The 12,472-nt window shown below is 37.7% G+C and overlaps 1 protein-coding gene across 1 annotated transcript in view; it reads right to left on the bottom strand.

Annotated features, from left to right (window-relative positions):
- Positions 1 to 12,472, bottom strand: part of LOC309978892 (BCL-6 corepressor-like) — a gene marked incomplete at both ends in the record, with an annotated part of 46,681 nt that overhangs the window by 18,170 nt on the left and 16,039 nt on the right. The window contains one exon of the mRNA XM_082865551.1: positions 5,197 to 5,363. Coding sequence (XP_082721677.1) covers positions 5,197 to 5,363 — 167 coding nt within the window. The remainder of the gene's footprint in view (positions 1 to 5,196; positions 5,364 to 12,472) is intronic.

Here is a 12,472-nt window from a genome sequence, read left to right as displayed (position 1 = left end):
TAAATATTTATGCACCAACAAAGGAGCACCTCAATACATAAAGCAAATACTATCAACCATAAAAGAGGAAATTAACAGTAACACAATAATATTAGGAGACTTTAACACCATTTACAACAATGCGCAGATTATCCAAACAGAAACTAAGTAAGGAAACACAAGCTTTAAATGACATGACAGACCAGATAAATTTAATTGATATCTATAGGATATTCCACCCAAAGGTGTGAAAACACACTTGCTTCTCAAGTGCACACGGAACATTCTCCAGGAAGATCACATCTTGAGTCACAAATCAAGCCTTGGAAAATTTAAGAAAACTGAAACTGTACCAAGCATCTTTTCTGACCACAATGCTATGAGACTGAAAATCAATTACAGGAAAAAAACTAAAAAACATAAATACATGGAGCCTAAACAGTGCACTACTAAATAACCAAGAGATCACTGAAGAAATCAAAGAAGAAATAAAAAAAATACACAGAAACAAATGACAAAGAAAACACAACAACGCAAAACCTATGGGATGCAGCAAAAGCAGTTCTAAGAGGGAAGTTTATAGCAATTCAATCTCACCTCAAGAAACAAGAAAAATATCAAATAAACAATCTAACCCTACATGTAAAGCAACCAGAGAACCCAAAGTCAGGAGAAGGAAAGAAATCATAAAGATGAGAACAGGAATAAATGAAATAGAAATGAAGAATACAATAGCAAAGGTCAATAAAACTAAAAGTTGGTTTTCTGAGAAGATAAAATCGATAAACCTTCAGCCAGACTCATTGAGAAAAACAGGGAGAGGACACAAATCAATAAAATTAGGAATGAAAAAAGAAAAATCACACCTGACAATGCAAAGGATTATACAAAGGATTATAAGAGACTACTACAAACATGTATATGCCAATAAAAAGGACAACCACGAAGAAATGGACAAATTCTTGCAAAGGCACAATTTTCCAATACTGAACCAGGAAGAGTTAGAAAATATAAACAGACCTATCACAAGTAATAAAATTGAAAACTAATTTAAAATCTTCCACCAAACAAAAGTCCAGGACCAGATATGGCTTCACAGGTGAATTCTATCAAATATTTACAGAAGAGCTAACAGAGATCCTTCTCAAACCCTTCCAAAAAACTGCAAAGGGAGAAACACTCCCAAATTCATTCTACGAAACCACCAACCACCTGATATACCAAAACCAGACAAAATATCACAAAAAAAGAAAATTACAGACCAACATCACTGATGAATGTAGATGCAAAAATCCTCAACAAAATACTAGCAAACAGACTCCAACAACACATTAAAAGCATAATACACCACGATCAAGTGGAATTTATCCCAGAGATGCAAGGATTCTTCAATACACAAATCAATCAGTGTGATACACCATATTAAAACTTTGAAGGGGCTTCCCTGGTGGCGCAGTGGTTGAGAGTCCACCTGCCGATGCAGGGGACACGGGTTCATGCCCTGGTCCGGGAAGATACCACATGCCGCGGAGCGGCTGGGTCTGTGAGCCATGGCCGCTCAGCCTGCGCGTCCGGAGCCTGTGCTCCGCAATGGGAGAGGCCACAACAGTGAAAGGCCCGCGTACCGCCCCCACGCCCCCCCCCAAAAAATAACTGAATAAAAACCATATGATCATCTCAATAGATGCAGAAAAAGCTTCTGACAAAATTTGACATCCATTTATGATAAAAACTCTCCAGAAAGTGGGCATACAGGGAACCTACTTCAACATAATAAAGGCCATCTATGACAAACCCACAGCAAACACTATTCTCAGTGGTGAGAAACTGAAAGCATTTCCACTAAGATCAGGTACAAGACAAGGATGTCCAATCTCGCCACTCTTATTCAACACAGTTTTGGAAGTCCTAGCCACGGCAATCAGAGAAGAAAAAGAAATAAAAGGAATACAAATTGGAAAAGAAGAAGTAAAATTGTCACTGTTTGCAGATGACATAATACTACACTTAGAAAATCCTAAAGATGCCATTAGAAAACTACTAGAGCTAATCAATGAATTTGGTAAAGTTGCAGGATTCAAAATTAATGCACAGAAATCTCTGGCATTCCTATACACTAACAACGGAAAATCAGAAAGAAAAATCAAGGAAACAATCCCATTTACTATCACAACAAAAAGAATAAAATACCTAGGAATAAACCTACTTAAGGAAGCAAAAGACCTGTACTCAGAAAACTATAAAACACTGATGAAAGAAATCAAAGATGACATAAACAGATGGAGAAATATACCATGTTCTTTGATTGGAAGATTCAATATTGTGAAAATGACTATTGTGCCCAAAGCCATCTACAGATTGAATGCAATCCATATCAAATTACCAATGGAATTCTTCACGAATTATAACAGAAATTTTACAATTTGCATGGAAATACAAAACACCCCGAATAGCCAAGGCAATCTTGAGAAAGAAAAATGGAGGTGGAGGAATCAGGCACCCCAACTTTAAACTATACTACAAAGCTACAATAATCAAGACGGTATGGTACTGGCACAAAAACAGAAATACAGATCCATGGTACAGGACAGAAAGCCCAGAGATAGATTAGGTGACCATATGTGCATGGATTTATGACAAAGGAGGCAGGAACATACAATGGAGAAAAGATAGCCTCTTCAATAAGTGGTGCTGGGAGATTACCTCCTAGAGTAATGAAAATAAAAAAAATAAACAAATGGTACCTAATGAAATTTAAAAGCTTTTGCACAGCAAAGGAAACCATAAACAAAAAGACAACTCTCAGAATGGGAGAAAATATTTGCCAAGAAAGCAACTGACAAAGGATTAATCTCCAAAATACATAAGCAGCTCATGAAGCTCAATATCTAAAAAAAGCAAACAACCCAATCCAAAAATGGGCAGAAGATCTAAATAGACATTTCTCCAAAGAAGATATACAGATTGCCAACAAACACATGAAAGGATGCTCAACATCATTAATCATTAGAGAAATGCAAATCAAAACTACAATGAGATATCATCTCACACCAGTCAGAATGGTCATCATCAAAAAATCTAGAAACAATAAATGCTGGAGAGGGTGTGGAGAAAAGGGAACACTCTTGCACTGTTGGTGGGAATGTAAGTTGATACGGCCACTATGGAGAACAGTATGGAGGTTCCTTAAAATACTACAAATAGAACTACCATAGGACCGAGCAATCCCACTACTGGGCATACACCCTGAGAAAACCATAATTCAAAAGGACACATATAGCCCAATGTTCATTGCAGCATTATTTACTATAGCCAGGACATGGAAACAACCTAAATGTCCAACAACAGATGAATGGATAAAGATGTGGTACATATATACAATGGAATATTACTCAGCCATAAAAAGGAATGAACTGGGTCATTTGCAGAGACATGGATGGAACTAGAGTCTGTCACACAGAGTGAGGTTAACCAGAAAAAGAAAAACAAATATCATATATTAATGCATGTATGTGGAATCTAAAAAAATGATACAGATGAACCCATTTGTAGGGCAGGAATAGAGACACAGACATAGAGAATGGACATATGGACACAGCGGGGAAGGGGAGGGTGGGACAAACTGGGAGATTTGGTTTGACATAAATACACTACCATGTGTAAAACAGATAGCTAGTGGGTCGTGCTGTATATAGCACATGGCTAAGCTGGGTGCTCTGTGACAACCGAGATGGTGAGATGAGAGGGGTGGGAGGGAGGTCCAAGAGGGAGGGGATACACGTATACACATAGATGGTTCACTTCCTTGTACAGCAGAAACTAACAGAACATTGTAAAGCAATTTTACTCCAATAAAAATAAATAAATAAAAATTTAAAAAATTTAACCGCCCCCCCGCAAAAAAAAAAAACCCGAACAGTATGGTATTGGCATAAAACAGATAAAGAGATCAACAGAACAGGGTAGAAAGCCCAGAAATTAACTCATGCACTTATGGTCACCTACTCTATGACAAAGGAGACAAGAATATGTACTAGAGAAAAGATAGCCTCTTCAATAAGGCATGGTGGAAGAACTGGAGAGCTCCATGTAAAAGAATATAATTAGAATAGTGTCTATCACCATATACAAATATAAACTCAAAATGGATTAAACACCTAAATGTAAGGTGGGACAGTATAAAACTCCTTGAGAAAAACATAGGGAGAACACTCTTTGACATAATTGCAGCAATATCGTTTTGGTTCTATCTCCTAAAGTAAAGGAAACAACAGCAAAAATTAACAAACAGAACGTAATTAGACTTTAGTACAGTACAGGAAACCAACCACAAAATTAAAGGACAACTTTTGTGCACATTGGTGGGAATGTAAATTGGTATAGCCACTGTGGAAAACAGTATGGAGGTTTCTAAAAATAACTAAAAACAGAACTACCACATGATCCTGCAATCCCACTCCCGGGCATGTATAAGGAGAAAACTCTAATTAGTAACGATACATGCACCCCAATGTTCACAGCAGCACTTTTACAATAGTCAAGACACTAAAGAAAGCTAAATGTCCACTGACAGATGAATGGATAGAGAAAATGAGACACATATATATAATGGAATATTACTCAGCCATAAAAAAGAATGAAATAATGTTATTTGCAGCAACATGGATGGACCTCCAAGATTGTCACAGTAAGTAAAGTCAAAGACAAATACCATATGATACCACTTATATATAGAATCTAAAAAATGATACAAATGAACTTATTTATAAAACAGAAATAGACTCAAAGACATAGAAAACAAACTTATTGTTACCAAAAGGGAAAGGGGGGAAGGGATTAATTAGGAGTTTGGGATGAATATACACACTATTATATATAAAATAGACAATCAACAAGGATTTATAATGTATAGCACAAAGAACTATATATATCCTGCAATAAACTGTAATGGAAAAGAATCAGAAAAATATACATATGTTTATAGGTATAACTGAATCACCTTGCTGTATACTTGAAGCTAACACAACACTGTAAATCACCTATATATTTCAATTGAAAAACATAAGAAAAATTGAAGTAATACTCAACTTGGCCAGAAATATACATTTGATTCAATTCTGGAGTACTTTGTCATCAATGTGATTACTCATATTTCCTTAAGTGTTTCCCACATACCTGAGGACCACTGCTAGTGCCCTAGCAAGACACAACACTAACCTGGTTCCATCCTGGGCACTGCAGTTGACGTCAGCACCGTATTTAAGAAGATGTTCAGCAATATGGAGCCACCCTCCTGCACAAGCTTCATGTAGAGCACAGTAACCTGCATTGTCCTGATGATTAATGTCACAAATCTTGTTTTTCAGGCAGTACAAGACCAATTCCTACGTGGAGGAGAAAAGGGGATGCCATCAGATTGCACACAATAAACCTCATAATAATGATCTCTCCATAGCTTGGTAGTATCCATTTTCAAAGACGTCCACCCTCAGGCCTGAGAACCCACTGTAGCATGGGCAGGCAATATCCATCTTGGTGGAAGGTGTGTGTGTGAAAGTCTTGATGATGGAGACAGTGTTGTCAAGGGCTGCTAATACCTTAGACGATGCATTGGTAAGTACAAAAGCACTCCCATTTGATGGGTATACTTGGCAGGTGGTAGTGGATGACAATACAAGTTTAGATAAAAATATAGAAAACCAACACACAAGAAGAGAGTAAATGAGGTAAAGAACATCCCTAACCTTAAAGAGGGAGGGAAACCCAGGAGGTTAGCCAGGTCCTCACACTCCTGTAAAGATCAGAACCTGGGAAGCAAATGCTTCTGTTTTTATATTAAAGAAGAGTCTCTCTCGAAAATGATCATAGAGAAAACCCAGACTGTCACAGAAGCAAGGAGCCACCATTGAGTGACACGCAGGAGTGGAGCCTGTTATCGCAGCCTCTTTCTCCATGTGCTGGCCCCATGCCCTGCCAGGCACTACGAAAGCCCCCACCAGGGCTGACCTTCTCAGGCCTGCTACCAGGAACTAGGAAAAGCCCCCTCCAGGGCTGATCTTCTCATGTCTGCGGCCAAGGCTAAGAAAAGCCTCCTCCAGGGCTGACTTTGTCACACCTGCCGCAGGCACAAGGAAAAGCCACCACCAGGGCTGAGCTTCTTGTGCCTGCAGCTAGGGCTAAGAAAAGCCCCCTCCAGGGCTAACCTTCTCGCACAGACAGCCAGGTATTAGGGCTACACCTATTGTGCCCATGGCCTCCAGCTTTCTCATGCACCTGTCACTGCCAGGGTTCCCGCAACCCAGGGAGTTGTGCCACCTCCACAACCTGCCCTCACAGGGGCAGACCTGAGTGCTCCAGGGCAGCCTCAGAAGCAGAACCCTGTGGGTGGCCCACACACAGAGGTGGGGCTAAAACCACAGCTGAGCCCCAGGAGCAGGGCAACTAAGGAACAAGAACAAAAATCTTTCTGAGCAAATGCACAAGTCGCAGATTAAGTCCCTACAATCAGCTTGGTAAACCCTGCATCTATGGAATAACTGAATGGATTAGTGTTCACACAAATGACACTGGTCTAGCTCTAAGCAGTTGTGGACTCTGGGTACTAGTACATGCAGGAGTTGGGCCAGGACAGAGTCCGAGCTGCCTCCACAGTGCCTACAGGGGAAACAGAGACCTACTGAGAGGTTTTGGAGGGCCTCCTGGCGAGGCGGAGGTTCGCCGTGCCTCATGGTGGAGGCAAGGACACTGACATCTGAGACCCAGGAAAATATTATTATTACTATTTTTTATGTTTTGTTCTGTTCTCTTGTTTTTTGTTTGTTTTTATTTTTATTTCTATTGTTTATACTTTCCATATATTTTTAATTTTTTATATTTCTATTTCTCTGTTACTTTTTCCTTGTTCTGTTTCTTCCTTGTGTTTTTTCTTTTCCTTTGTTCTACTTTCTATCTTTTTCCTTTTTTCAATTTGTTCTTATCTTTTCTTACTTTTTTTATTTGTGTGTTTGTGTTTTTGCTTTTTATTTCAGTTTGCATTCTGCTTTTGTATTTTTTATTTCTTTGTATTTCTTATTTCCGTTTTTAATTGTTTGATTTCATATTGGGATACTTTTGTTTGTCTAGTTGTCCTCTTGTTTTTTGTTTTCTCTGTTTTTGTTTCTTATTTTGTATGTGTGTATGTTTTGTTCTGTTCTGTTGGTTTTTAAAAATTTATTTGTTTTTCTTTTCATTTAGTTTTTTAAATTTTTTCAGGTTCTTAAAATTGTTTTTATATTTCTATTTCTCTGTTACTTTTTTCTTGCTCTGTTTTTCTTCTTTGTTTTTTTCCTTTCCTTTGTTCTATTTTGTTGTTTTTTTCTATGTTCTATTTGTTCTCATCTTTATTTTTTGTTTAATCATTTTTCTGTTTGCTTTGTTTTCTTTCCTTTTTCCTTCAGTTTGCATTCTGCCTTTTTTTCTTTTTTGTTTTTGTCAGTTTTGTTTTTAATTGTTTGATTTCATTTTGGGGTTCTTTTGTTTCTGTTTTTTTCTCTTGTTTTTTGGTTTCCCTGTTTTTTTGTTTCTCTTTTTTGTATGTTTGCGTGTTTCTTTTGTTGTTGTTGTTCTTGTTTGGCTCTGCTTTTACCATCTGTCTGGGGTCTTGTCTGTCTGTTCATTTGTTTGTTCTTAATTGTTGTTGCTGTTTGCTTGTTTTGTCATTGCTATTTGTCTTGGGGTTGAATGTTTGTTTTCATTCAACCCTTTCTCTTTTTTTCCCCTTTTATGCCAAGCTGTGTGGCTTGCTGGGTCTTAGTTCCCAGGCTGGAGGTCGAGCCTGAGCCTCTGGGGTGGGAGAACCAAGTCCAGGATGCTGGAACACTAGACAATTCCCAGCCCCAGGGAATATTAAACCGCTCTCCTAGAGCTCTCCTGCAGGTCTCCATCTCAACTCCAAGACCCAGCTCCACCCAACTGCCTGCAGGCTCCAGTGCTGAACGGCCCACGCCAAACAACAAGCAAGACAGGAACACAAACCCACTCACCAGCAGACAGGCTGCCTAAAGTACTAAGCCCACAGACACCCCACAACACACCAACTAAAGAACAAACAGAGATGAACAAAACAATGACTGAAATTAAAACTATTCTAGAAGGAATCAATAGCAGAATAACTGAAGCAGAAGAATGAGTGAGCTGAAAGACAGAATGGTGGAAATAACTGCTGCAGAGCAGAATAAAGAAAAAAGAAAGAAAATAAATGAGGACAATCTCAGAGACCTCCGGGACAACCTTAAATGCACCATATTCGAATCATAGGTGTCCCAGAAGAAGAAAGAGAGAAAGGGTCTGAAAATATTTGGAGGCTATAGTCAAAAACTTCCCTAACATGGGAAAGGAAATAGTCAATCAAGTCCAGGAAGTGCAGAGAGTCCCATACAGGACAAACCCAAGGAGAAACATGCTGAGACACATATTAATCAAATTAACAAAAATTAAATTAAAAGAAAACATATTAAAAGCAGCAAATGAAAAGCAAAAAATAATATACAAAGGAATCCCCATAAGGTTATCAGCTGATTTTTCAGCAGAAACTCTGCAGGCCAGATGGGAGTGGCAGAATATACTTAAAGTGATGAAAGAGAAAAGCTTACAGCCAAGATTACTCTACCCAGCAAGCAACTCATTCAGATTCGATGGAGAAATCAAAAGCTTTACAGAGAAGCAAAAGCTAAGAGAATTCAGCACCACCAAACCAGCTTTACAACAAATAATAAAGGAACTTCTCTAGGCAGGAAACACAAGAGAAGGAAAAGACCTACAAAAGCAAACCCAAAACAATTAAGAAAATGGTAATAGAAACAAACTTATCAATAATTACCTTAAATGTAAATGGATTAAACGCTCCAACCAAAAGACATAGGCTGGCTGAATGGATACAAAAACAAGACCTTATATATGTTGTCTACAAGAGACCCACTTCACTCAGGAACACATACAGACTGAAAGTGAAGGGACGGAAAAAGATATTCCATCCAAATGGAAATCAAAAGAAAACTGGAGTAGCAATACTCGTTTCACGAAAAATAGACTTTAAAATAAAGACTGTAATAAGAGATAAGGAAGGACACTATATAATGATCAACGGACCAATGCAAGAAGAAGATATAACAATTATAAATATATACGCATCCAACATAGGAGCACCTCAATACATAAGGCAACTGCTAACAGCCATAAAAGGGGAAATTGACAGTAAAACAATAAGACTGGGGGACTTTAACAACCCACTAACACCAATGGACAGATCATCCAAAATGAAAATAAATAAGGAAACACAAGCTTTAAACGACACATTAAAAAGATGAACTTAATTGATATTTATAGGACATTCCTTCCAAAAGTGGCACAATACACTTTCTTCTCAAGTGCTCATGGAACATTCTTCAGGACAGACCACATCCTGGGTCACAAATCAAAGCCTTGGTAAATTTAAGAAAACTGAAATCATATCAAGCCTCTTTTCTAACCACAATGCTATTAGAAATAAATTACAGGAAAAAAAACTGTAAAAAATACAAACACATGGAGGATAAATAATATGCTACTAAATGACCAATGAGATCACTGAAGAAACCAAAGAGGAAATCAAAAAAATACCTACAAACAAATGACAATGAAAACATTGTCTATAATCTATGGGACACAACAAAAGCAGTTCTAACTGGGAAGTTTATAGCAACACACTCTTAACTCAAGAAACAAGAAAAGGGCTTCCCTCGTGGCACAGTGGTTGACAAGTCTGCCTGCTGATGCAGGGGAAGCAGGTTTGTGCCCCATTCTGGGAAGATCCCACGTGCCGTGGAGCGGCTAGGCCCGTGAGCCATGGCCGCTGAGCCTGCGCATCCGGAGCCTGTGCTCCACAATGGGAGAGGCCACAACAGTGAGAGGCCCGCGTACCACAAAAAAAAAAAAAAAGAAAAAAGAAACAAGAAAAGTCTCAAACAAACTGAACTTACACCTAACACAACTAGGGAAAAAAGAACAAATAAAACCCAAATTTAGTAGAGGAAAGATCATAAAGATCAGAAGATCAGATCATAAAGATCAGAGCAGAAATAAATAAAATAGAAATGAAAAAAAACAATAGCAATGATCAATAAAACGAAAAGCTGGTTCTTTGAAAAGATAAACAAAATTGATAAACCTTTAGCCATACTCATCAAGAAAAAGAGGGAGAGAGGACTCAAATCAACAAAATTAGAAATGAAAAAAACCTTACAACTGATACCGCAGAAATACAAAGGATCAAAGGCTACTACAAGCAGCCGTATGTCAATAAAATGGACAACCTGGAAGAAATGGACAAATTCTTAGAAAAGTACAACCTTCCAAGACTGAACCAGGAAGAAATAGAACATATGAACAGACCAATCACAAGTAATGAAACTGAAGCTGTGATTAAAAATATTCCAACAAACAAAATTCCAGGACCAGATGGCTTCACAGGCTAATTCTATCAAACATTTACAGAAGAGCTAACACCTATCCTTCTAAAACTCTGGAAAAAATTACACAGAGGAGCACTCCCAAACTCATTCTACAAGGCCACCATCACCTTGGTACCAAAACCAGACAAAGAAAGCACAAAAAAAAGAAAATTACAGACCAATATCAAATTTTTGAACACTGATGCAAAAATCCTCAACAAAATAAATCCAACACATTAAAAAGATCATACACCATGATCAAGTAGGATTTATCCCAGGGATGCAAGGATTCTTCAATATATGCAAATCAATCACTGTGATACACCATGGTAACAAACTGAAGGATAAAAACCATATGATCCAAAAAAAAAAAAAAACCCAAAAACCATATGATCATCTCAATAGATGCAGGAAAATTTTTTGACAAAATTCAACAGCCATTTATGATAAAATCTCTCCAGAAAGTGGGCATAGGGGGAACATTCCTCAACATAATAAAGGCCAGATATGACAAACCCACAGCAAACACTATTCTCAGTGGTGAGAAACTGAAAGCATTTCCTATAAAATCAGAAACAAAAAGGTGTCCACTCTCACTACTGTTATTCAACATAGTTTTGGAAGTCCTAGCCGTGGCAATCAGAGAAGAAAAAGAAATAAAAGGGATCCAAATTGGAAAAGTAAAACTGTCACTGTTTGCAGATGACATGATACTATACCTAGAAAATCCTGAAGATGCCACCAGAAAACTATTAGAGCTCATCCATGAATTTGGTAAAGTTGCAGGATACAAAAGTAATGCGCAGAAATCTCTCGCATTCCTGTACACTAACAATGGAAGATCAGAAAGAGAAATCAAGGGAACATTCCCATTTACCAATGCAACAAAAAGAATAAAATATTAGGAATAAATCTACCTAAGGAGGCAAAAGACCAGTACACAGAAAACTACAAGATACTGATGAAAGAAGTCAAAGACAACAGAAACAGATGGAGAGATATACCATGTTCTTGGATTGGAGGAATCAACATTGTGACAATGACTGTACTACCCAAAGCAATCTACAGAATCAATGTAATCCTTATCAAGTTACCAATGGGATTTCTCACAGAATTAGAACAAAAAATTTTACAACTTGTATAGAACCACAAAATACCTCAAATAGCAAAAGCAAACCTGAGAAAGAAAAATGGAGCTGCAGTAATCAGGCTCCCTGACTTCAGACTATACTATAAAGCTACAGTAATCAAGACAGTATGGTACTGGCAGAAAAAGAGAAAGATACATCCATAGTACAGGACAGAAAGCCCAGAGGTAAACCCACACACCTATGGTCACCTAATCTATGACAAAGGAGGCCAGAATATACAATGGAGAAAAGACAGCCTCTTCAATAAGTAATGCTGAGAAAACTGAACATCTACATGTAAAAGAATGTAATTAGAACACTCCCTAACATCATACACAAAAATAAACTCAAAATGGATTAAAGACCTAAATGTAAATTAGAACACTATAAACTCTTAGAGGAAAACATAGGAAAAACACTCTTTGACATAAACCACAGCAAGATCTTTTTTGCCCAGCTCCTAAAGTAATGAAAATAAAAGCAAAAGTAAAGAAATTGGACCTAATTAAACTTAAAAGCTTTTGCATAGCAAAGGAAACCATAAACAAGAAAAAGAGACAATGCTCCAGAATGGGAGAAAATATTTGCAAACAAAGCAACGGACAAAGGATTAACCTTCAAAATATACAAACAGTTCATGGAGCAAACAAACAACCCAATCAAAAAATGGGTGGAAGACCTAAATGGAGAAGACCTAAATTTCTCTGAAGAAGACATACAGATGGCCAAGAGGCACATGAAAAGATGCTCATCATCACTAATTATTAGAGAAATGCAAATCAAAACTACAAGGAGGTATATCACCTCCCATCAGTCAGAATGGCCATCATCAAAAAATCTACAAACAATAAATGTCGGAGAGAATGTGGAGAAAAGGGAACCCTCTTGCACTCCTGG

The sequence above is a fragment of the Leucopleurus acutus genome (assembly GCF_964270905.1).
Source record: "Leucopleurus acutus genome assembly, chromosome: Y".
Classification (NCBI taxonomy): Eukaryota; Metazoa; Chordata; class Mammalia; order Artiodactyla; family Delphinidae; genus Leucopleurus; species Leucopleurus acutus.
This window is presented reverse-complemented; position numbering and strand designations above follow the sequence as displayed.